General features: G+C 36.0%; 1 protein-coding gene across 3 annotated transcripts in view; it reads right to left on the bottom strand.

The window, feature by feature from the left end:
• LOC106883631 (exocyst complex component 6B) overlaps nucleotides 1–27,208 on the bottom strand; it is a 125,674-nt gene that overhangs the window by 70,501 nt on the left and 27,965 nt on the right. The window contains exon 1 of one of the 3 annotated variants that reach the window (XM_052972710.2): nucleotides 15,505–16,077. The exons of the other annotated variants lie outside the window; for them this stretch is intronic. Coding sequence (XP_052828670.1) covers nucleotides 15,505–15,596 — 92 coding nt within the window. The 5' untranslated portion in view covers nucleotides 15,597–16,077. Of the gene's footprint in view, nucleotides 1–15,504; nucleotides 16,078–27,208 lie in introns of those variants that run through there. 3 annotated transcript variants of the gene reach the window in all.

The raw sequence follows: 27,208 nt of genomic DNA, 5'->3' as shown, positions 1-27,208 counted from the left end.
TGTATCACAGGAGTGGTGAGTAACCAGCTGACAGAAAAAAATAAAATAAAACTCCAGTTACAGTACATGAAAATGTTCGTGGTTTAGAGAACACATTTGTATGCAAAAAAAAAAGAGGTAAAAGAATATTTTTAAAAATTAAACAATTTCTACTAGATAACAGTTTAATATAGTTTAGGTATCAAAATCATTAAGAAAGGAAAGCTTGGGTTAGCTTCTAAGAGTGTATCACAATTATATCTTTTATTTAAATTTCACTTGTGGACAGCATACTAGTCACTATTCTAAGTTAAACAACAGTACATTTGTGTTTCTTTTTTCTGTGTGTCCGTGTGCGCACACGCAATTTTGAATGGTGTCTTTTAGATAAAAATAACATCAGAGAAATATGAATTTGAAACTTGTAGACATATTAATTCATATTGATTATAATTACCTACCTCCCTAATTTAATGTATATGTGTGACCTACAACACTATCTCCACTTCCAGTTTAATATACCACTACTTCCATTTCCAGCACCTATGCATACAGTTCTACCACCACTCCCATACATTTGCCACATCCCCATAGCTAGCGCTCCTGCTATTTTGATCTTGCTATCATCTCCTCTACTGAAACAATAGCTGTAGGTGATAGTTCAAGTTATAGTGATGCTGGGTCTGATCCATGAAAATCTAAAGAAGATTATCTAATAGGCAGATAATTTTAAAATAATTTTGATGACAATAACTTTGATAAGATTATATATGATTATAATATTGCAGTTCATGCTGTAGTAGGTAATATAATACTTCTTCAAAATAATTAAGGGAGATTATACTTTGTGCATATCAAAACATTAGGAGAAATTCTGCATTAGAAATCTGCAAAATATAGTATCTATCGAACACATATTCTAGATCTCTGTCATAAAGACAATAACATATCCAGTAATGACTGCTAGGTATTTCGAAAAAGCTACTCAAATAATAATGACTGAACAAATCCAATTGCATTGTATTTGAAGTCAGAACAATCACTCTGAAGTAGTGCAGCTGCACTGTTACTGAAATTGCCTACATTCAAAATTAATGAAATACCTGTATCATATTGCAACAAATACTTGATGAAAAACAAAATTTTATCTAACATGCTATATTAATTTTGCTAGAAACAAACACCCAGTTAGCTACTCTTAGGAACTTGTGTGGTACAGGTCTGATCCCCCAAAATTGACTAGTGATATGCAGCAGACAATATAATGCTAGAAATGTGGTGTGTGTGTGTGTGTGTGTACATATGTACCTTAAGATGGTTAGCGTGTAAAGCTTCACATCTCAAGGGTTTGAGCTGATACATTTTAAGTAAAAAGTCCAAGGGGAAGACATGCATTTTCGCTTGTCCTGATCTAGAAAGAGGAAGATAGATTTTCTTGGGTTGCAATGTCTCTAGAAATCCCTTGAATATTATAAAGGATTAAATTTTTCAAGTAAATGAAGTAAAAAATAATTAAGATTTATCTAGTATATCCTACATACATTCACTATTTCTAACAAGTACATTAGCATCAGCAAATGCATATTCTAGTGAAATGTAGGCACCCATTTATAACATTTATAAAAACAAATAAGAGTATACAATAATGATAATGTGCGTGTGTGTGTGAGTGTGTGTGTATTGCTAAGGAGTGGTGGAATTGGTGTGTCAAACAAAAATATATTATAGTATTTATTTCCATCCAAGCCAGCTTTTGCCTTTCACCATATGAAGTGGTACTCCAGCATGGCAAATGTGCAATGGATGAAACTAGTAAAGGAATATGATAAAAATCAATGCAAAGTCAAGAATGCAAGTATATTATTTCACGGCAGATCAAAAAACAAAAAAAACAAAACATTCTCTCCACAACAGTTGTGAATGGACTGCTAAGTCAAATAAGATTACGCAAATGGATAGTTTCATTGCTGCCATCAGATTAATCTGTAACAGTACAATGTCTTGACAAGTATAAGTACATTACAATTTCACAATATTTGTAAAAAAAAGACAACCTAACACCTAAGATAGCTAAATGAATAGCAAAGTAATACTTAATTTTCTTCTCAATACACATGTCATGAAATAGATTTAGAAGCATCTGTGTTCTCATCTTTTCAAAGGCTGCACAGGTATTAGTTCACCTATATAAGACGCCAGCCTCTTTGTTTACAGTTTTAAAACTTTTGCAATTCTTCATTTCTTTCATCACGAAATTCGGATAAACATGCCTGAAGTTTAAACAAACCAGCTTTTCCTTTCTAGACAGAAGAGCTTCTTTCTATAATTCTTCCTTTTTAACCCTGACACTACTTTTATTAACAAATATTCTATTGTTTATTCAGTGGATTGATGTTTAAGTATTGTTGAAATAAATGAAATGAATTTTAAAGGAGAGGGAGGGGAAGAGAGAGTGAGATAGTTTAAATGTTCATAAAGTAAATCAGTAAATCATTGAAAATACTTGTATTTCCATATAGTGAAAATATAGTCTGAAGACTGGCCCTCGTGCTGGTGGCACGTAAAAGCACCCACTACACTCTCGGAGTGGTTAGCATTAGGAAGGGCATCCAGCTGTAGAAACTCTGCCAGATCATGTACATGTACACACACACACACGCAAATTTTGCTCAACTTCAAAAAATTTTGTGCTAATTTTCTAGCAATACTTCAGTTGGCACACTCACGTTTGCTCTATAGGCTTTGTTTACATTGAAAAACTATTTTAGAGCAGGTCTTAGATATTTCTATATAGAATTTACACATTTGCTTTAATGTCTCATGTAATTTTATATAATACATCTATCATCATACCGACATCATTGGATGATTGATTTTTCATATCTATATATGTTTATACAATCTGATTAGGTAGCATACATGGTCCTTATCACATAAAAGTTAAATGGACTCAAACAGATTTATGTCACATAGTCCATTTCTCAGATATACACAGAGGAAAAAAAAATTTTGGACTTTATTGAGTTTTCATCACACAACAAAATTAATTCAGATTAAAAACGAAATGTATGCATATTTTATAAAATATTGCACAATCATGGCCATGTGACTAAAAAGTTTACCACACAACCATATCATTTCAAATTCAATCCAACTGCACAGTACTATGGTAGAAGTGCATGTGTGTCTCTCTCCCCTCCCCCTCTCTCTCTGGTCAAATGTCAACTCAGACGAATATGACCATCAACTGACAAAGCAATGCCTGTGCGAAATTTTAGGTCCAACAAGGCTTGCACAACACCTCCTAGTCCTTCTCCACTCTATTGACGTGATCCAGAGACAACCCTAAGCAAGATATCTTAGTGTTAGCATGGGTTGCAGCTCAAAAGTGTGGGAGCATCATGATTCCATGATCTCAAGTGAAAGCAAGAGATACCCAAAAATGCCATTCCCTGCATATCCAGTTTTATATCAGAGTGACCTTCTCAAAGAGGCATGCTTTAACAAAAGTTGAGGAGTACCTCACTTCCAGTGGTTTTCCAACACGCTGGATACTCGCTTGGAATTTCTGAGTGCCTATCCATCCATCCATACATACATACATACATAAAGCTGAAGATCAATGAAAAAGAGAACACTTATGCTGAACTATAGAGAAATCTGCAGTTACTCTATCCAGATTACAAGTTCAGGTTTATACCTGTAATTATTGGGGCCCTTGGATATGTAATACACTGCCAAAATACCAATCTTAAGAAATTAGGCTTCTCAAAACCAGAAAAAAAGAAAGCTAATTCGAAGACTACAGATCCAATCCATCACTGGAATTGTAAAAATCTGTAAAACTTTGCAGAAGTTTATCATTTAAATATATAGGAACATGTCTAGATATGCAACTATATGCATGAAAATACACACATATAGCAAAACATAAAAATCTGCATGCACGCACACGCACACACACACACACACACATAGTAAAGCCACATGGCTTAGTGACTAGTTTTAGTCATGATTGCATGATTGTGGTTTCAGTTCTCAGGCCAGGTAATGCATTGTGATCTTGACAAACTATTAGGTTGTCTCACATGAAATCTATTTTAAATGGGTTTCTTATGAGTCATCTATAAATGGATTTTTAATGTGTTTCTATGTATATGCTTTATTCTTAACTCTTTTTCTTTCTAGACAATGCTATTATTCAAAATTGCTACCTACAGCTCTCATGACAATGTTGACAACTGAACAATACTGAGTGATTTTCTTGTACGAATACAAGTTGGGTCACTCTGCCACCAAAGCTCTACGAAACATCAAACAGGTTTTTGGTGACAATCCTGTTGACATTAGAACTGTTCAGAGATGGTTCCAAAGGTTTCGTTCAGGACATGAAAGCCTTAAAAATGAACCAAGATGGAGACCAAAATTAGTTATGCGGCATGATGAATTGAATGCTTTGGTTAAACAAAATCCGAGAACAACGGTCCGACAAATCGGATCAGAGCTCCAGACATCTCCCACAACTGCTTCTTGACACTTGAAGGAAATTGGAAAAGTCAAAAAGATGGATAGGTTTGTTCCCCCATCAACTTAATGAGATTCAAAGAAACAGATGCTTTACAGCGTGTTCCATGTTGATTTCTTGGTTGGAAAGAGAACTATTTTTGTATTGACTGATTACATGTGATGAGAAATGGATACTTTATGATAACAGTAGGAGGACAGGACAGTGGTTAGATGCAGGAGGGTCACCAAAACACTACCCAAAACCACCATAACACACTAAAAAGTTGATGGTCACTGTATGGTGGTCAACAAAGGGGGTTATTCATTATTGATTGTTAAAACAAGGAAAAACTATAACAGCAACAGCCTATTGTCAGGAAATTGATTTTATGCATGAAAAATTAAAAGAAGCAAACCAGAATAGAGATGGCCCAATTTTGCTTCATGCTAATGCATGGCCTCACACTTCTCAAGCTATGGTCCACAAGTTGCAAACCCAGAATTATGAAATTTTGGCACATCCTCCTTATTCTCCTGATATCTCTCCTACTGATTGTCACATATTTAAATTCGTCGAGCTTGCTATACACAATAAAACATTCTTAAATAAAGAAGAGGTAATTGAAGCATTCAAACAGTTTATCAGTGTAAAAGATGACAAATTCTTTGAAGATGGAATATATGCCTAACAGGAACGTTGGATGAAGGTCATAAATGAACAAGGATCATATTTTGATTAAATAAATAAATATTCTAAAACTTAAAGACAATTTTAATGTTTCCTTTTTCAAATGCAACATTTCATATGAGACAACTTAATACTTCACTTCTCGTTGCTCTGCAATGACATTGACATCTGATGTGTGGTACACCAGGCATCTGTACAAGCAATGCTGATTAGATGGAAGGAGTGAGCTGATGTACAGCACAAACATTTTATCACTATAAACAAATCATTTGTGTAGATTGTTTTTAATAAGTAATAGCGGGACCCTTATTTATCATTTTTGACAAACTCTGAGAGACAGCTTGTGAAGTTTTTCAGCTTCAATAAAATAAAATAATATAGTATATATAAGATTGCTTATGCTAACAGAAGAAATAGGACTCAATACATAAAATAGAATGTTTATATTATTTTGCTATACCTGCTAATTTACATTAGTGACTGAAGGACTGAGATTTTGTGCAAATGCACTTATCAAACACTGATAACTACGAGAAATGAATTGCAAGATGAAACTCTTTACCCTTGAGTCTCTGATGTAGCTTCCAAGCTAGAATAAAATGTGTGGATGTGCTTGATGGACACTAGCTAAATATATTGTATAGTTCCAGTAACCAGTTACCCAACACACACACATATATATATATATCATACACAGAGACATTGTGATATTGTGATAGGATAAGTCTACACTAAAACATTAAAACATTTAACATAAAACAAATGCATCCATTCATCAGCAATAAAAATATATAAGTGAAATGGCAGACAGCTATTTAGGCAATGAAAGAGACTATAAAAGTATTCATTATAGACATCTAGAATAAGAAGAGTAAGAGACGGGTCACGCATGCGCATGTGTGTGTGTGTGTGTGTGTGTGTGTGTGTGTATGAAAGTAAAGAAAGAGATTGATTTGTACAGAGTAATTAAGATAATGAGAAATGCAGAGATTATCATAATGAAAACAGCAAAATCATAGTGTTCAGAAGAGATATTGGAATGTAAAGAGTTAGAAATTGGATAGTTCTATGTGAAAAGACATGAATATAGCATAACTAGGAATGGATTAACAAAATTATACTTTATTTTGGCTTCCTACTACTGATGATCCACAATATGGTGAAATCATGTGATACAGTAAGGCACCTGCAAATGCTGATGAAATTTAGTCAACTGATAGAATTTTAATGCTTTTTAGCATTTGTCATCTACATAAAATGATTTTTGGGGATGATCACTGCAGCATACGGTGTTATAAACAATGCATCCAAGTTAGGTTGGATGTGCTAATTGATATTTGTTACAAAAGCTACTTCTGTCAATAATAGCTAATTTATACACAGCCAGCCAGCTTCTTGTGACATCACTGGCTGTTTGGCCAGTGTTACTCTATATCAGTTCGACTGATTTTCAGTCTGGCATTCAATGTTTGGTTCTCTATGATACATTAGTGATGTCCATAGGTACTAACAAAATTCAGTCAACCAGTAGAATTTTGATGCTTTCTTAGCATTTGTCAGTGGTTGTGTGTTAAGAAGTTTTCTTCCCAACCACATGGTTCTTGGTTCAGTCTCACTGTTTGACACCTTGGGCAAGTGTCTTCTACTATAGCCTCAGGCCAACAAAAACCTGAGTGGAGTTGGTAGACAGACACTGAAAGAAGCCCATTGTGTGTGTGTGTGTACGCATGCGTGTGCGTTTGTGTCTGTCCTACCACTTGATGACCAGTGTTGGTGTGTTTACATCACTGTTAATTTAGTGCTTCAGTAAAAGACACCAATAGAGTAAGTACCAAGCTTAATGGGGTTGATTAGGTTGACTAAAATTCCTCAGGGTGGTACCCAAGAATGGCCACAGTCTAATGACTGAAAGAGATAAAAGATGTGTGTAATTCAAAATGTAGCCTGTCAAATCCTCTACTGGACCAAAGCAAGGCAGATCGACCAGTTATCTATTTCTAAACATAGGCAAGGTTAAGTAATGTTTTCTACCCAGTAACTCAACAGATTTGGAATTATAACTGTTTCACATCACACGCATTTACATCTACCTCAAAATGAGGTCATGATAAGTCACGGTAACCTAGACTCCACAAACAACACACAATCACTACACATATCAAAAATATATGTATATGTATATATATAATCCCTTGTATTACACCTACCCTAAGAGGAGAAACAACTATAATCCTCTAAGTTGTACAAAATGCTAGACCTCATAATACCTGATGGTACGTAGGCATCTGTCTGTATGTATCTATACAGATACACACACACACATATATATAATATATAAGAATGTATATATATAAGAATATATATATATACACACACACACACATATATGCATGTATATATATACGCACATGAGTGGCTGTGTAGTAAGTAGCTTGATTACCAGCCACATGGCTCTGGGTTCAGTCCCACTGCGTGGTACCTTGGGCAAGTGTCTTCTAGAGTAGCCTCAAGCCGACCAAAGCCTTGTGAGTGGATTTGGTAGACGGAAACTAAAAGAAGCCCGTCGTATATACATATATGTGTGTGTGTGTGTCTGTCTCCCCACCATCGCTTGACAACCGATGTTGGTGTGTTTACGTCCCTGTAACTTAGTGGTTCGGCAAAAGTGTCTGATAGAATAAGTACTAGGCTTACAAAAGAATAAGTCCTGGGGTCGATTTGTTTGACTAAAAGGCAGTGCTCCAGTATGGCCACAGTCAAATGACTGAAACAAATAGAGGAATATATATACAAAATATATAAGAACATATGTATACATATACATATATATATATATATATATATAAGAATACATACAGTTATAATGTTATAACTGGCTGCCATCTGGTTTGCCAGTCCTCTGTCAAATCATCCAACACAGTGTTTATTATGGAGGCATTAATGTATAGTAATGCCCTTATATAAATATATATATAAATATATATATATATATATATATATATATATATATTACTCTTTTACTGGTTTCAGTGATTTCGATTATGGCCATGCTGGAGCACCGCCTTTAGTCGAGCAAATCAACCCTAGGACTTATTCCTTGTAAGCCTAGTACTTATTCTATCAGTCTCCACAAAGTCTGGGTACAGGAAGTAAATAAAATCATAACATAAACAATTAAATATAAGAAATGATAATTTCTTAAAGTATGTGTTAGTCCCCATGTACCCAGACTTTGTGGATACCCTGTATGTATGTATGTATATATATATATATATATATATATATATATATATATATATATTCATAGTGTATATATATCAGGTCTCGGGAGTGGCCATAGGAACGAAAATGGGCCCCAACTATGCGAACCTGTTCGTTGGCTATGTTGAGGACCAAATATTCTCAAGTTTCACTGGTTGCACTCCCGAACTATATGGCCGTTATGTTGACGACTGTATCGATGCAACCTCACTCTCCTGCGAACATCTAGACTCCTTCCTCTCTTTTGTCAAATCTTTCCATCTTGCCCTCCACTTCTTCTGCACTATCTCTGACACCTCTATCTCCTTTCTTGACAATTTCGGTCAGCATTCATCACTCCACTCTCACCACCTCGATCCACTACAAACACACAAACTTACACTTATACCTCAACTTCTCCTCCTCCTCCTAAACACACCAAGCTTTCCATCCCCTATTCCCAATTCTTCCGTCTACGCAGGCTCTGTAATGATGACCATAACTTTGAGACTCAGTCTCAACTCATGGTTCGCCACTTCATCTTATGTGGATATCCCCTCACCACTATCTACACCGCCCTTGCCAGAGCACATTCCGTGGACTGTGCACCTGCTCTCTGCCCCCGAACCCACCCTGCTGTCACCCGCCTCCCTTTTCCCCTGACCTACCACCCCAACGCACCATTCTTCGAGCTTTCCGGGGTCTCCAGTTCGATCCCTCTACTTCACACATCTTCCCTAACCAACCCCTCCCCTCCTTCAAACGAGCCCACAACCTACGAGACCTCTTGGTCCACAGCTTCTTCCCCAACCCAACCTCCCAACCTGGCTTGTTCCCCTGCTCCCGCCCACGCTGCCGCAATTTCCCTTACCTCTCCAACATGACCCTACTCATCGGCACCCATCATCGACCCTATCACATCACCGACTCCTTCACCTGCACTTCTACCAATATCATCTATTGCATCTCCCGCTCTCTCTGCCATTCTCTGTACATCGGACAAACAGGACACTGCTTGGCTGACCGGTTCGCGGAACACCTCCGAGACATCTGCCTCGGCAATGACACCCCGGTCTCACGCCATTTCCGCTCTACTGGTCAATCTTTGCAACACCTGTCCGTGTTCGGATTGTCCTTGCACAGGGGCCATCCAGACTCCCGTTTGCGCCATGAACAGGGATTAATCTTCTCTCTTCGCTCCTTTGCACATGGGCTCAACTCTCCTCCCCTTCCCTCCTACTTCCTCCCACCCACCTCTCTTGCTCCAACTCCTACTTCTCTTCACCCTTACTCTTTCTCTCTTCTCTCATACTCACCTTCCCCTTCCCCCTTCATCGTCAACCCTCCCTCATAAGCCCATCCCACCCCTACACATTCCTACCCACCTTCCCATCCTACCCCTTACACCCTCACCCACATACCCCACCCTCTACCTACCTACATACCTCACCCTCTGCCTACCCACATACCCCACCTCCACCCCCACCCTAACGCACACCCACCCCTGCTTTCCCCACTCTTGCCTCCCCCATCTCCCAACACCATCACACTACACCACACTACACATCAAAACACACCACCACGCACACACCAGCACTGACCAATTCCCATCCCCACATTTTCACACCTACACATACGCACACGTCAAGATCACCAGCCCTCTTTCACACGCACATACATACTCTCTTACACACATGCGCACCTTCGTTTTGGGATCACTACTACCTTGTTATCTCCCCTTCTTCCTAGCTCTCCTGTGTGGCCCTTCTGTCCGGCATTCGCCATGATAGATCGCTAACCACTAGACACATTTTTTCTCTCCTTGTTTCTTTCTATGTTCTTTTCTGTGGAAGAACGTAGGCTCGAAATGTTAAAGACTTTTTCAATTCCCGAACATTATACTAATACATCTGTTTGTTTTCTACACCACCTGTCTTCATCTTTTGTTTTTTTGTGAATTCTTCCTGTATTCATATTATATATATATATTTTCATATTATATATATATATGTATATATATATATATATCTTTATCTTTTACTTGTTTCGGTCACTAAATTGCAGGCATAATGGGACACTGCCTTGAACAGCTTTAGTTCAACAAATTGACTCAGTACTTATTTTTCAAAGCTCAGTAACTAATTGTATTGGTTTCTTTTGCTAAACCACCAGATTACAGGTTACAGGGATGTAAACAAAAGAACACTGGTTGCCAATCAGTGGCAGGGGACAATGACCACAAAAATATTCTCACACATATACACACACACACAATGGACTTCTTTCAGTTTCTGTTTATTCAATGTACTCAGAAGGTTTTGGTCAGCCTGGAGCTATAGTAGAAGACACTTGCTCAAGGGGCCATGCAGTGGGACAGAATCTGGAGCCACATGATTGGGAAGAAAACTTTTTATCACACAGCCACAGGCATTCAAGCTGAAAATCCAACACATCAACAGACTGTGAAAGCCTAGGATGATCATGTGTGCTGTAAATGTTTGAAGATGACTGGGTCTGAGTTTAGGGATATTTGGTTGCAATATATAACAGCAACTACATACACACCCTCTTGTTCATTTTTTTTTTTTTTTTCATTTCTTCATAAGTTACTCAGAGGTGAAGAGACCATGTCTGAAATTTACTAAATGCTTAATTAAATGATTATGAAGAGAAATTTAAATGTAATTTCTAGTACAAAGGGTCCATAGTTGCAGAGCAAACCTTTCTATGAGGCTACCCTACTACATGTATTATAGTAAGACTGGAACTCTGTTAATTATGAAGATGAATGTTCCTGCTGATCCAGTCAACAGAACAGTCTGCCCTTGAAACTAACATCTAAATGGCTGAATGCTCCACAAACACATACATCCTTAATGTAGTTCTTAACTCATTTCTGCCAGCTAAGTTGACTGGAGCAATGAGAAATAAAGTGTCTTACACAAGAACACAATGTGCTGCTAGGAATCGAATCCAAGACTTTATGATCCTGAACTGAATACGCCTGACCAATAAGCCATAAGCCTTCGCTATTATAGTAAGTATTGACTAACTAATGATTAGATCCTCAGATTTTCATGTGAACTAATCTAAGGGAATAGACTCCGTTAGACCGTCATCGACTTCAGTAACGCTGCATGGCCAGATAGGAATAAGAAATAGAAACTGCCTCACAAATCTATGTTCAATATATACATGTTAATAGGTATTAAAATAAAACCATGCAGAAAACTAAATTTACAAAAATAAATAAACTTGTATTTTCAAAAGAAAACATCATGATAAGATAACATAAAAACATAGCAATCATTTATTTCCCTCATTTCCTATCTATTCCATCTTACCCAAAGTTACACATAAAAGCTCTAATGTTCTTAGCTGAGGCAACAGATACAACCCCACCCATTCCACCAAGGAAATATCTTTTACACAGTCAACTGGGGAAAAAAAACAATAAAATAAAAATAGGTGAAATATATTCTGGTTCATGAATGCCACACTGTACATGTATAATCTGGGGTATATATAAAAACAACAACCGTTGCTTTTATGCAATTATTAAATATAGAACTCAATACAAGGTACAAAATCAAATGTATAAATACACAAACAAATAATATATATATATATATATATATATATATATATATATATATATACACACACATACATGTATGTATGTATGTATGTGCACATACAAATGCATATATGTGCATGTGTGTAAGATTATACTTATACACACAAGTACATGTGTACATACATATAGACCTATATCTATTTATCTATCTATCAATCTATTTACTAATATTTTTTTTTTTCAAAATGTAATCACATGTGATTCGTTGGTGATTTTCTTCCTCCGTCTTCCTTTTCTATTGGACTTTCCTCTGCTTCTGAAGAAGAGCGTTTGCTCGAAACGTTAAACCATCTTTCTTTCCTTCCTTGAGCATCTGATAATACTTTACATGTACCACATCCTCATGTTGTTGTTTATTGGTTTGTTCTTCGTTTTTGGGGATTTACTATATATATATATATATATATATATATATATATACATACACATGCATATAAAGCATGTATGCATAATATATATAAGAGATTGCTAAACATAAAAACTAGACCCATAAGAAATCATGTTTTATATGAATACATATATATTTATACACATACATACAAAATAAAAGATTGTCAGATATTAAATATTTATTAAAAAAATATCTAGCAACATTCACACACACACACACACACACAAAGGGATCCTTTAATTTTTTATACCATTATCTTTTTAACAGCTATAGTTATAAAACCAAAAACATCAAAACATGGAACTAAATGTCTTTATACATTAAAATATTTTTTCATTGCTGTTATTATTATAATATTATTCCATCATTCTAGAATAATATTATTCTATAACAATAATAATAAACACAAGGCCTGAAATTTTGGTGGGAAAGACTAGTTGATTACATCAGCCCCAGTACTCAACTGGTATTTTTTTTCAACTCCAAAAGGGTGGAAGGCAAATTCAATCTTGGTGGAATTTTAAACTCAGAACATAAAGATGGGTGAAACGCTGCTAAGCATTTTGTTTGGTGTGCTAACAATTCTGCCAACTTGCCAACTTGCCATCTTACTTTCTATTATAATAATAATTGTAGGATGGAAAAACCTAAAGAAAGGAATGAACACTGGTCAATCTTAAGTTAGCAAGTCAGTTTTAATTTTTAGCTGAAATTAGTTCACTTAAATTACAATATTTAATTCCCCATAGAAAAGCATGAACATTTTAGCCACATTCTTCTAACTTTTAACTTTGTTTCTAAATAAGGAAAGAATGAGAAAAAAAACCCAAAATGATTATAATAAATGAGGGAGGTGAAGCTGGCACAGAGAGAGCAAAGTGTTTTCACTGGGGATTTAATATGTCAAATTCAGAGTTTCACTGATCAGATTCCATTTGGGCCACATGTACTTTACATACTTCAATCCTCATTAACTTATAACCCCCCACCACCAACAAAAATGTTGGCTTCATGCCTAGTTGTAGCTAATCAATAAACCATAAGGAATTATTTAAAACAACCTTAAACATGAGATGCCTTAATGTAAAAACAGAGAGAGAGATGCAGACATAGCTGTGTGCTTAAGTTCGCCTCACAACCATGTGGATCTAGGTTTCCTCCTACTATATGGTACCTAAGACAAATGTCTTTTACAACAGTCTTGGGTTGACTGCTGCCTTGCAACTGAAATTTGGTACACAGAAATTGCAGAAGTCTGACATATATGCGTGCGTGTGTATCTATGTTTACACCGGTCTAAAAAATCAATGTTGTTTATTTTATATATCTTTGTGCCCTGTAATTCAGCAGCCCAACAAACAGAGATCAATAAAACTAGCCCCAAATTGAAATATGTACTAGGAGTTGATGCAATTGACTAAAACCCTTCATGTGTCCCCAGCATGGTCACCATGAAACAACTGAAACCAATAAAGGAAGAATCACTATTACTGTATGAGACTAACTACTAGACTAACAAGAAAATGTAACGATTAATGATTCTATATAATTTAAATCAAATTCTCAAAGGAATTTACCAGCTCTTAAAAATGAAAAAGCTTATATACATATCTATTAAATCAGGTATAAGTATATAATAAAATATTTCTAATGGGGTCTATAGTAATGCATCAGAATACCAAATTTTTGATAAATCATATTCTATAAAACCAAAACAAATAATTTCTGAAGAGGTTGTTTTATAAGAAAATATCCAAACTTTGCCCCCTCTTAAATTATTTTTTATCATTGTCGTCATCATCATCATCATCAATTTTATTATTGTTGTTATCTTCAGCAGTAATGTACAAGTGTTAATGTTTGCCAGGATCTCAATTTGATTTTTATCAAGTTCCATTATTCTAGTAGACTGAGAGTAGTAGTTTTGTTTCTCTAAATTGCCTGTCTTTATGCATCTGCATGCGAGCGCATGAGAGAGAGAGAGAAAGAGAGAGAGACTGTGTGTGTGTGTGTGTGTGGTTCTATAAGTCTTTGCACTACCTACCTAATAGCAAAGTTTTTTTTTATAAATTATGAATATTTTTGCCTTCTCTTATTTCTGCGGCCTTGTTCTATTATAACTATCCTCACTGTTTACTTTATCTTTCAGTATAAACAAATATATTTACTTCATGCACACACACACACACACACACACACAATTATTGTAAACTACTACACTATTTTATATGATTATTTTTGTATCTGTAACCTTTTTCTTCTCAAGCAGCAAATATAGTAATCATTATTGATATTATTATTATTGCTGGTCAGCCTAGCGGCATTTTTTCCGGCTTTATGTTCTGAGTTCAAATGCCACTGAAGCTAACTTTGCCTTTCATCCTTTCGGAGTTGATGAAACAAGTACTACTTTGAGCACTGGGGCCAATGTAATCGACCTGGCCCCTCCCCCAAAATTTCAGCTCTTGTGCCTATAGCAGAAAGGATTCTTCTTCTTCTTATTATTATTATTAAGTTGATCATTAGAGTCAATGTAATCGACTTAACCCCTTGCATAAAAAAAAAAACTTACTGACCATGCAGCAAAATTTAAAACCACTATTATTATTATTATTATTATTATTATTATTATTATTTCCTCCAGCTCTTTATGTTCTAACTTCAAATCCCACTGAGATCAGCTTTGCTTTTCATCCTTTCGAAGTCATTCAAAGAAAGTACCATTTAGGTGCTGGGATCGATGTAATTGTGTTGACACCCTCCCCTCAAAATTGCTGACCTCAAGCCAAAATTATAATTATTATTTATAGTAGTAGTAGTAGTTTTATTACTTAGTATCACATGCTTTTCATACATTTGTAAGTTTGGTAAATTGTAGAACGACTGATATAGTTCTATTAACTAAGTGTGCAAAATAGTAAATAAATAAATGCAAGGAAGCCTGTGGTGAAAAGAAAATATCTGAATGAATTGAAAAAAAGTTAAAAGTGGATCTAGTACTGAAGACAGCGAGTAATAACAGTCACAACAACAACAACAACAACAACAATAATACTCACTCACCTTACGGCACAAGCAGTGGTAGGCAATTTTAGCAGACCTGAAGCTAGGCTTCTACACACAGCCCTTTTGATTTCAGACTCACTGCTGCTCATTCCGTTCTTCACTCTGCTTTAAACACGCTGCTATTCTTGATGGTGTAATTTCAATGCTTATGCTGCACAGAACAATGAGCAGAGCAGTGAGTGGCATGGCATTGCCAAGAAGGGCTGCACTAATGTTTTATCAGAGGATACCTATCTGCCACCATGAGAGGTTTTATGAAAAGAAACCTCTTGTCGTCGCTGCTGGCACTAACTGCTAAGAACTGACCACCACCACTAACAATAACAACGTGGAAGAAACAAACAGTGAACTGAGTTTAGGCTAAATATATCATAAGAACAATTACAGAAGATTCTTAATTACCTGGTGAAACGAAATTACATTAGGTTACTTAAGTTAATATAACCAAGCACAACCATGCTTTAGTTCAAGGTTTTCTTTCAATCAGACATAGTTACTTAGTAATAATGTTCTATAAGTGTGTGCCTGTGTGTCTGAAGAAAAGGCCACAAAAAAAATCACCAACTGTGTATTGAAGAATGCAACAAAAAAAGAAGAAAATAAGAAAAAAGAAAAAAAAAACATGCAAGGAAGGGAAATATGAACTGCAGAAGTTACTACAGGAATTTAAATATCTCTACTTATCTATTTATTTGTGTGTGCGTGCGTGCGATTTATATTATCACATGGAATGAAGGAAAAGTAAATATTACAAGAATTTTTAATATTCAATGAATAGGTATTTTTTTTTTTTTAATGTTTTAGGTAAGTGGTATGACAGTTTTTAACTATTGGAAAATATCACTGAAGTACTGAAAAATATTTTAATGATGTTTTTCGCTTCACAGACACATTAACAACTGAGAAATTTTATATAAATTCATATTAATTAAAAATGCACAAATACATAAATTACAGTTCAAAGATCTTTTACTGTTTTCTGCTAAACTTGCACACATACATGCTTAAACAAACATGCCCACACACACACAGGAATACACACATAAGCAATTAAAACAATTTATATTTGTTTTTCTACATTATATATTTGAAATTTATGTAGAGGAATGTGAATTTTAAAGAGAAATGTGATGTTGAAAAATGTTATATATTAATTGCATACTTTTTTATACTTAAAAAAAAATTTTTTTTTTTTTAGATTCTTCTTTTAAGCAATAACTATTTCATATGATTGTGAATTTAGTTATAGATTTATGAAAAATTATATTTCAAACAAATCACCGTTTTATTGTTAATGACTTTGTCATTTACTGTTAAATACTTTGTCATGAGTTAGTATTGGTTGTTAAGCTATTTCTTGTCATTTGCACCGAAGGCAGCTTTAATCAAGCAGACCCAATGATCAAAGACATCCAAATTATGGCCATAATAATAATGAAAAATGTGCCTTCACCTATACTATCCAATCTGACATTTCAAGATCGTAAATATGATTTAAAGGATTTAGCTGCCATTTCTAGCAGATCGACACTTCCTTGTCTCATAGTTAGCTGTTTTTCAACAAGGTGACTTACCCAAAGGTATGAATAAGGGAGCCTCTATATAGTCACTGAACCTGTCAGAAATCTCTTTCAAATAACACAGACCCTACTGCCCTAACCCTTTACCTGGCTGAAACATTTTCATAAGTCTATCCTAAACATTTATGCTTCTTTTCAGACTTTTAGTTAGCCTTTGTTTCATATATTCTGAGTAATATAAAGCTTTCCTTTAATAAGTCCCAAGTTGCTCTGGTGGTTGAAAAGAATTGGGGATGTGTACCATAGATGATGCATGGATGTTCGGGAAATATGTCCTATGTGTCATATGTGGTATACGAGACAGACAAAAGGTTAAAACAGAAAGGACACAGTGAATGGCAATGGCTTGTATGCACAGGGCCTAGAAAAAGATGGAATGGTCACAACTGGAATGCCTTTTATCATCAGGGCTGACTTGAAGCTAAACAACAAAAACCACCACCTGAGGCTATGCATGCAGTAGGACTAGAACTCACTGTAACCTAGGAAACCTTACCATAATAACATAACCATTTATTGTTGCCTTTTACACAAAACAGCTATGTTGTTATTGTCATTGTTGTCATTTCAAGTCCACTTTTCTATGATTGGGTAAAAACAGAATTTGTTGAGGCAGATTTTGTACAGCTGGACACCCCTCCTGTCACCAACCCTCACTGGTTTCCAAACAAGGTAATATTTTTCTGTAGCTAAATGCATTTTTCACAGAAGACTGGAAACGAGCAACCTTACTTGTATGATAATGATGATGATGCACATTTACAACCATCACGTGATGTCTAAACAAGGATACACACACACACATATTCACACACACACACACACACATACACACACACAATAGGCCTCATTCAGCTTCTGTCAACCAAATCTACTCACGAGGCTTTGATTGGCCCAGGGCAATCTATAGTAGAAGACATCTGCCCAAGGTGCCATGCAGTAGGATTGAACATAACCCAAGACCCTACAGTTGGGAAGCAAGCTTCTTAAAACCATACAGCCACACCTGTGCCTATTAATAACAAAAAAATAACTATAGCAAAAAGGAATTAACTATTGCTTTGCTGATGATAATACCACTGAAGTTACATTTAGATCTAATATTCTAGTAAAATGGAATAAGTGTTCTGCAAATTTCCTAACAGATTATTTGCTCAGTTAGAACTATAATATTCTATTGATTTCTGAGATCTGCTTTCCAAAGATTAATGAAAGTCTGTGTATCTGTCTATTGGAATTAAAAAGATCCAAAGACATTATCATTAGAAACCTTCCGAACAAATCTATATTGTGTGTGTCTGCGTGTGTTAATGTGTATGTGTGCGCATCTCTTGATTATGTGAGTGATTGTGTATGCATCTACATATATGTAATTAAGTACATGTTTGCGTATATGTGTATATTTGAATATGTGTGTGAGTGCATGTGTGTCAGTATACATGTGTCTCTGAATACATGTGCGTGTGTGTGTGTGTGTGTGTGTGTGTGTGTGTGCATCTACACAGAGGTTTCTCTGTTTAAACAAGTGTCAGTGCATGTGTAAGTGCGGACATATGCATGCTCTATCTCTAGGTATGCTTATGTGTGTGTGTGTGTGTGTGTGCGTGTGTCTATGTGACCTTTAGAAACCTTTTATATATATAAATAGCTGGCAGATGAGACATACATGCCATTCTCCAAGACTATTAAACACATTCTTCAAAATCCCAACTGCTATGATCCATAACTAGATTAAGAAGGATCATCTTCATCTAGATCCGTTCATTTAATGCTCTCCCCACCATATCACTTGAAGGACCAGCTGCTCTCATACTTTAGTCTTCTCATAACAACCTCTGCTGCTGCTTTCACCAAACCACTGCCACCACCATCACAACCACCACTTCCAGCTTTGATTGGTGTGAATGGCCTTTTCTATAAATCTACTACAGTTAGAATTCTTCTTTACCTACTCAAATTCCACACATAATGATTAATCTCTTCTAAGCACCACTTAGCAACATTCTCACAGACTTCATCCCTCATCCATTGTTTCAAAGAATTACTTCATCTATTTTGTTTCAGGTAGATTTCTCCCATTATTTCCCTCAACACCCAGCCTTCTCACCCACCTATCTGAATTGAATGATGTTATTTTGTTCTTAGGAATTACTTGGCATCAATACACTATGTCTTTCAATGAGATCCAAATATTTTAGGGCAGTGGTTCTCAAACCATTTTTTGCCCATGGACCCCTTTGATTACTATTTTATTCTGGTGGAACCCCTCCCCCATCACCACTCGAAGATCAAAAATTAATTTCATAGACCTTTCTTTCAAAATTCCAATTCCGTTTTTCACACATTAACTTGTGTAGGCTGAACTATGTAAAACATTAGAGAAAAAAAAACTAGGTGTTTTTTTTTTAATAAATACATCCTAAGTAACATTTTTTCATGGACCCTACTTTGCACCTCCAGTTTACTATCTTGCTTGCATGGCCCTCCAAAAGTCTTAAATAGATCCCATTTAAGAACCACTGTTTTAGGGGAAAGATACAGCAGTGGTTTTCTGTTGCTTTTTGCCAGTTTATTTACAATTTACCCAGCTAATCTCCTGCTTTCTCAAGTTTGCTCTTGAAGCTCAAGGGCTATTTGGTTCTTAGGTAGAGAGATTGTTCACATGACACCAGGACACATCCACAACTTGGTGGACCTAAGTGACACATGTGGACTAACTCTCCTCCAAGTCCTATATGCCTTAGCCACAGGATCATCTACAATTAAACCCACAACCTCGATAGATATTACCACCCTGGGCCAGAGCAGACCTGGGAGTAGTGGATACTAATGGTGAACTTCCGAGCTGGAGCCTCATTATCAGATGCAGTTTAATGTCTTGCCCATAGTATTATTACCTTATCACAAGCATTGTCGTTAGAAGAAATTCTGAAAATATATCTTTACATCAGTTTTGTTGAATAGAGATAACATTACTGAGGCTAATAATAAAATGTTTAATATCAACCTTATAGATTAAGCTTCCTGAATATTCAGATTTCAAGTCATAGTGGGTGTGTCAGTTTATGATGAAATTCTTTGTATGATTAGTCTTGTAGATATTACCGTTTTATCTTTAATATGAACTAGTCTAAAATTTAGAGATAGCAGAGCATTTACTGAGGGAGATTTAGTTGATATATTGAACAGATTGAGAACTTATGTAAAAATTCCCCCATCTTGTTTATAGAAGAAGAGTGTTATAACATGTTCTTAATTTTCTTTTTGAAGGCTGAACACAGTTCGAGTAATTGTTTTGGATGGCCAAAGTCAGTTGTAATGGAGACAATCTTGTTCTCTGTGACAGGTCTCTTTCATTGTTATTTGTCTTAACAAGAAAGGCAAAAAACTTAGATTTTTCTAGGTCTTCTACATTACTTTGAAGGGATCAATGTTATAGAATCAGTGTGTATTCAAACTCCTCAATTCACAGTACCACTTATTCCAACTCCTCTCTTTGTAATTAGACTAACATATCACATATATAGCCAATGAGAATCATCTATTTTTAGCACTATAACCTGTAAGTTTGGGTTTAAAGGCTGTAGTTATGCTGCTGTAGATCTTTTATATTATTTATTAAAGTAGTTACAAACAAGCACAAGACAAAACAAAATTTTAAAACAGACTGTTTTTGTTCAAAGGTTACAAGTTAAAAGGATATGAAAATAAACTATAAAAATACGATAAAAGAGCATCAGGAACATATATATATTAAACAAAGAGGGACAAAACTATTTTTAGCACATTATAGCCAATTTCCTGACATAAGTATTTAAAGAAAGTTTTGGTATAGAAACAGGATTTGAGATAAAGTTATTATGTTTAGATTTATGAATGTATTTATGAAAAAACAAATAAATAAATAAGCTTTTAGTCTAACACAGTTAGTTTTGATGTCCGGTAATAGAGGTTTAGCAAAGTTGACTGAGAAGTGCATAATAATATAGAGCAGCATAAGTTTTGCTGAGCAGTTAGATATTTTTCTCTAGCTAATATAGCATTTAAATTTGGACTTAAAGTTAATTTTCAGCACCTGTTCTTTATTTAAAAAAAGAGTATCAGAAAAGATATAACATAAATTTCTTAATCAGAAGTTATTTAAGGTGGCTTTAAGCATTAGTGGATTAGATCATTCATTCATTTACTTATTTGTCATCAACATAAGTTTTACTAAAAAAAGATTTTTTTCAATATAGACTGGATAACTTAGCAAATTCAGGTAGCTGAGTCAAATATTCAACCACTGATATTAAAGCTGAATTTTTATCCTTAAATATTTAACCACAAAACAGCTACTTTATACATCACTCCATGTAGACCAAAAGCAAAGCTAAATTTACTTCTTTCATACCAATCAGATCTCTATAAAAACTTGTGTTTAGTTTGTTTTCATTAACATTAAAGCAAATGAGAAAGAAATCTTTCTCTGAACTAGACACGAATCTAATGGAGATAACTTTCTCCAACAAAGGTCAAAATTATGAAACAGTAGAATGGAAACCACAAAGCAATACATGCAAATATATTTCTCAACTTTCCACCTTCCAAGCTGTAGCTATTGAATCCAGTTCCTTGTTAATACGGTCTCTACCAACTTTTCAAAATCCTCCAACAGGTCAATCCACAGCTTAAAGGATTCTGTAAGCTGCTTTCACACAGAAAGTTACCAGAAGTGCTGCTCACATGGTCACACTGCAGTTAATCAAACATCCTTCCAAGTCCTCTTTTTCCACTCTGTCAATCTCATACAATGTACTTATGGTCACAAAATACAAAAAATATCTCTGATCGTGCTAATCCAGCAAAGGAACTAGTCATGATGGTGTTCATATCATAAATAAAGCAACCCAGAGCTGGCACTTATCCTGGCCAAAGTCTACAAGCTTTTTCTCTCTACAAAGATCCATTCGAACCTTTAGAAGGATGTTACCATGCATACTATTCACCAAAAAGAGCCAACCTCTCTGATCAACAACAAATGTCAACATCATCACTATTTCTCTCAAGTGGTGACAAGCATGTAATATTAACATTCACAGACTTCCTGCAGTTTTCATTTCTCAAATTTACTCATAAGGCATCAGTTGGTCAAGGTCTACAGTAGAAAACACTTAACCAAGGTACCATGCAGGAGGACCAAAGCCCAAACTTCCTAACCACACAGCCATGCTAGTCTTTTTACATTAAAGTATTGTACGTAATTCATTTGATGAATAAATGTGTCAATGAGTAACATCAGAGAAAATTAGTATGGAGAATGGGTATGAAATATGTATCAGTTTACAGAGATTCAGTAGTGCATGCATCCTTGTGTACATATTATATATACTCTATACAAGGAGGTACCCAAAGTAACTGGAAATGTTCTCCATTGTAGTTCAGGCTTCCACCGCTAGAAGTCACTTGATGTGACCCTCAGGCATCATTATGCCGACTGGCATTGTTGAGTGAAGTTGTACTGCCACACGGTGCATCTTTGTTTTGCAGTGCCTCTCCCCTGTTCGTCAATTTTTGTAATGGCTGAAACAAAGGAACAACATGCTTACATGAAATTCTGTTTTCTGCTGGGGAAAACAGTGGCTGAAACAATTGTCATGCTTCAAACAACTTACAAGACACTGTGCCATGAACAAAACATGAGTTTACGAGTGGTTTTCATGCTTTAGGAAAGGTCGCTTGTCGATTGAAGACCAACTTTGTTCAGGGCATCCATCAACCTCCTGAACAAATGAAAACCTTATGAAAATTCATGAACTGATATTGGAGGACCATCACTGAACAGTTGACAAACTTGTTGATATGACTGGTGTGTCCTGGAGCTCCAGCCAATAAATTTTGGGCAAAGAATTGTGAATGAAAAGAGTTGCAGCAAAATTTGTGTCTCACTTGCTCAAGGAAGATCAAAAGCTGTCACAACTGAATGTGTGTCGTGAACTAAGACAACAGTTGGAAATTGATTTGGATCTTTTCTTTCAAAGGCGCAGGAGTGGCTGTGTGGTAAGTAGCTTGCTTACCAACCACATGGTTCCGGGTTCATTCCCACTGCGTGGCACCTTGGGCAAGTGTCTTCTACTATAGCCTCGGGCCGACCAAAGCCTTGTGAGTGGATTTGGTAGGCGGAAACTGAAAGAAGCCTGTCGTATATATGTATATATATATATATCTATATATATATAAAGACACCATTTCGAGCGTGGCCGTTTTCGTGCGGGTGACACGTAAAAGCACCCACTACACTCTCTGAGTGGTTGGCGTTAGGAAGGGCATCCAGCTGTAGAAACTCTGCCAAATTAGACTGGAGCCTGGTGTTGCCATCCGGTTTCACCAGTCCTCAGTCAAATCGTCCAACCCATGCTAGCATGGAAAGCGGACGTTAAACGATGATGATGATGATGATGATGATGATGATATATGTATGTGTGTGTATATGTTTGTATGTCTGTGTTTGTCCCCCCCAACATAGCTTGACAACCGATGGTGGTGTGTTTATGTCCCCGTAACCTAGCGGTTCGGCAAAAGAGACTGATAGAATAAGTACCAGGCTTCCAAAGAATAAGTCCTGGGGTCGATTTGCTTGACTAAAGGCGGTGCTCCAGCATGGCCGCAGTCAAATGACTGAAACAAGTAAAAGAGTAAAAGAGTAAAGGTCATCACTGGTGATGAAAGCTGGTGCTATGGAATTTGCAGATGCGAAAGTGTTAAAAGGCATCATTTTGCAAGAGTTCCAGCACTGCTTCGAACAATGGGAAACACGTTTGGGCCGATCCATTGCTTCAAATGGAGAATACTTTGAAGATGATAAAAGTACAAACATATAAAACTAAGTGAATAAAATAATATTGCAAAATTCTGGTTTCTTTTGGTTGGCCCCCTCGTATACTCAGGTGAAGTGGTAAGAAAGGATCTTCAGACATTAGGCCTCACAGAGGGGATGACTAGGGACTGAGACTTCTTGTGGTTTGCTATGCTTGAGAAGACATGTTAAGCTAAGTAAAATTGTGGCTATCTTTGCATACAGACATGTCCTCTATATCCTTCTTCAACTGAGTGATCTTAACCTTTGCAGGATTGTGGGTGCTGGAGTCACGTAAAAAGTACCTGTGCCAGTGTTACCCATGCTGGTGCCATGTGAAAGCATTGGTGCCATGTAAAAACACCCAGTACACTCTGTAAGGTGGTTGGTATTAGGAAGGGCATCCAGCCCATAGAAACCATACCAAAACAGACATGGAGCCTAGGCAGCTCTTCAGCTGGCCATTTTCCGTCAAGCTATCTAACCCATGCTAGCATGGAAAACGGACATTAAATGATGATGATAATCTGCTTACTGGAATCCCTGTTTCTAAAAGAATTTTGCTTCTTTAAGCATGGATCATTCAAAGTATAATCCACTAGGAAGGAAAAAACATAAAAAACTTGTGCATACAAGATATCAAATGCAAACAATTTGACAAATCACTCTTTAGAGAAATTTAATTGAATCGAGATCTGAGGTGGCTGCTGACATTTTCTTAGACAATAAATGTTGATTGATTGATTAATTGGAATCTTTCATTGGCACAGATCAAATAAAGTATGGTACACAATCAAGAAATAACCATTATAATACTTGGTAACAATGTGCAGAAAAAAGCAAGTCATTTTTATATGTGGTTCAGCATACTCTTGGTTTAATCAGCTTTCTAGTTGAAACCAATTTCACATTTATGCTGAGCTAGTCAATCTTTGATAAGTTTATATCATAGACTATCTTATAATAGCACTCTAGATGGTACAGCAGTGACTGATGACAAGACTTTAGGTATGAGATTTTTAATAAGCTCAAGACTTTCTCAAAAGTATCACTGTTTAGTAGAAATGGAGAATAAAAAAAAACAAAAAAACTATAGGTCCCTGAAGCATGTATCCATTCTGGCAGGAAAATATATCCTGAGTTTGTCCAGGAGATTGACAATAGGTCCAGGACATCAACAATAGCTTCAGTTGGTTCGTTGTCAAGCAGCTCAAGTTGATGGAATCTAGACATGTGGTGTATAAAGATAAAGGGCAGTCCAGCAAGACCAGGGAGAACAGTCATATTAAGAACAATTGCTATGAAGTTAAAAAAAAAAAATTAAAATTAATATTCAGTAGATTAATATTCAATCGAAGTTGGATGTAGAGGGTTTGTAGGACACAGTGTGAGACGACTGCTGTTATCGTTAGGCCTAACTCATCGTAAGGTAAATACCACCATGACCGATATCCAAAATACAGTGGAGAAGGCTAGCCACTAGCCATTGGATTTGGTTCAAAAGAGACAATGAGCGATGGCTAGAGAAATATTGAGCTTTGTCTTTAATAACCAGTTGATCTAGCAAGCGGGGCCTCATATCAGTGAGGGGGGCTGGTGTGCATTGATGCCGTCGAGAGGTAGGCCCCGAAAAGGTGCGCATTCTCTCCTGATGACCCCATACACCTGCTGGCTTCCGGTATGCGGAGTTCTCGACTGGTAGCACTTGCATGTGCGAGTTGTTTGCAAGACATATTCAATAGATTTCATATTTTCCTCAAAGCCTCTATCAGAGTAAAACTTTAAAGACTGTAGTTTTAGGTGAACAGGGATTTATCAGACTGGAAACATGAAACTCCCATAGTAGTCAGTGTACCACTTTCAAATTCTTTCAGACTGTCTATTTTAAGATCTAGTGGAATAAAGACTGTTAAATCTCTTGGTGATTTATGCTAGTTTTTAGAATAACAAACTTAGCTAATGGGATAGTTGTCCCTGAAAGTAGAAAGGAAGAATAACAAATGTATATGCTAAACAAATAACTTAGTATGTGTCATGTATATTTATTACAATGTATATAAATATCATCATCATCATCATCATCATCATCATTTGTTAATGTCCATTCTCTATGCCAGCATAGGTTGGACAGTTTGACAGGAGTTGGCCAGCTGGAGAGCTGCCCAGGCTCCATTTGTTTGTTTTAGCATGGTTGGATGTCCTTCCTAATGCTGACCAATTCACAGAGTGCACTGAATGCCTTTATATGGCACCAGCACTGTTATGTGGCACCAGCACAGATGCTTCTACACAGTACAGATGCTTCTACACAGCACTAGCACAGGCACTTTTACATGGCACCACCACAAGTGCTTTTACTGTGGCACTGGCACGAGCGCTTTTACATAGCAGTGGCATGGGTGTTTTTAAACAACACCAGCACAGATACTTTTATATGCCACCAACACCCATGAACCCACAAGACTAAGATCTATTACTCGAATGAGTGATGTAGAGGACATGCCTGTATGCAAGGATATCCATGATTTTACTTAGCTTGGTGTATCTTATAAATATATAATGTATAATACACACATACAATGTATATTTTATATCTAAGGCACAATGGGTGTGTGATTAAGTAACTGGGTTATTGACTTCACAGGCATAAATTCAAATTTAGCTATAATTATTGGGTTGTGTTCTTGAGCAAGGTGCATAATTCTGATTGCCTTCAAATCAGCTTGATAGCAATGACCTCCTTTGCTTACTTCACATACAAGTGGCTAGCAGTATCTAGAGTTGTCCAGCTATAAAATAAATTGCTCCAACAGTATCCAAAATTTGAATGTGGAAAAATGGAGATAAAACAGTGGAAAAGGGGAACTATTTATCTAATAACAGAATTTTCTAGAATACATCAAATATGAGAAGTGAAATAAATTTTGTCTATTTTTTTTTCGTGATTCCAAATCAATCATTAATGATCATATTTGCTAGTAATGTAATGCTTATTTGCTCTATTACTGGCAGATCAAGGTAGATCAAGCAACATTGATCAGGTGCCTCAGTATTGTGTTATGAAATGTCAATAGACAGAGTCTATATGATAAACTTGTGTTTCCTGTTGAAATGAGTATAATATTTAGATATAGCCATAGAATCATTGTTTTAGTAGTAGTTTATTCAGACACCCACCTACACCCCTACACATATTTGCATACAAACTCACATAAACTCTCTCTCTTTCTCTCAAGACACTGAAACACATCAATGAGAAAACTGAAGCTAATTTTTTTTCCTTTCT

This window comes from Octopus bimaculoides, chromosome 14 (genome assembly GCF_046866305.1).
Source record: "Octopus bimaculoides isolate indiv1 chromosome 14, ASM4686630v1, whole genome shotgun sequence".
Lineage (NCBI taxonomy): Eukaryota > Metazoa > Mollusca > Cephalopoda > Octopoda > Octopodidae > Octopus > Octopus bimaculoides.
This window is presented reverse-complemented; position numbering and strand designations above follow the sequence as displayed.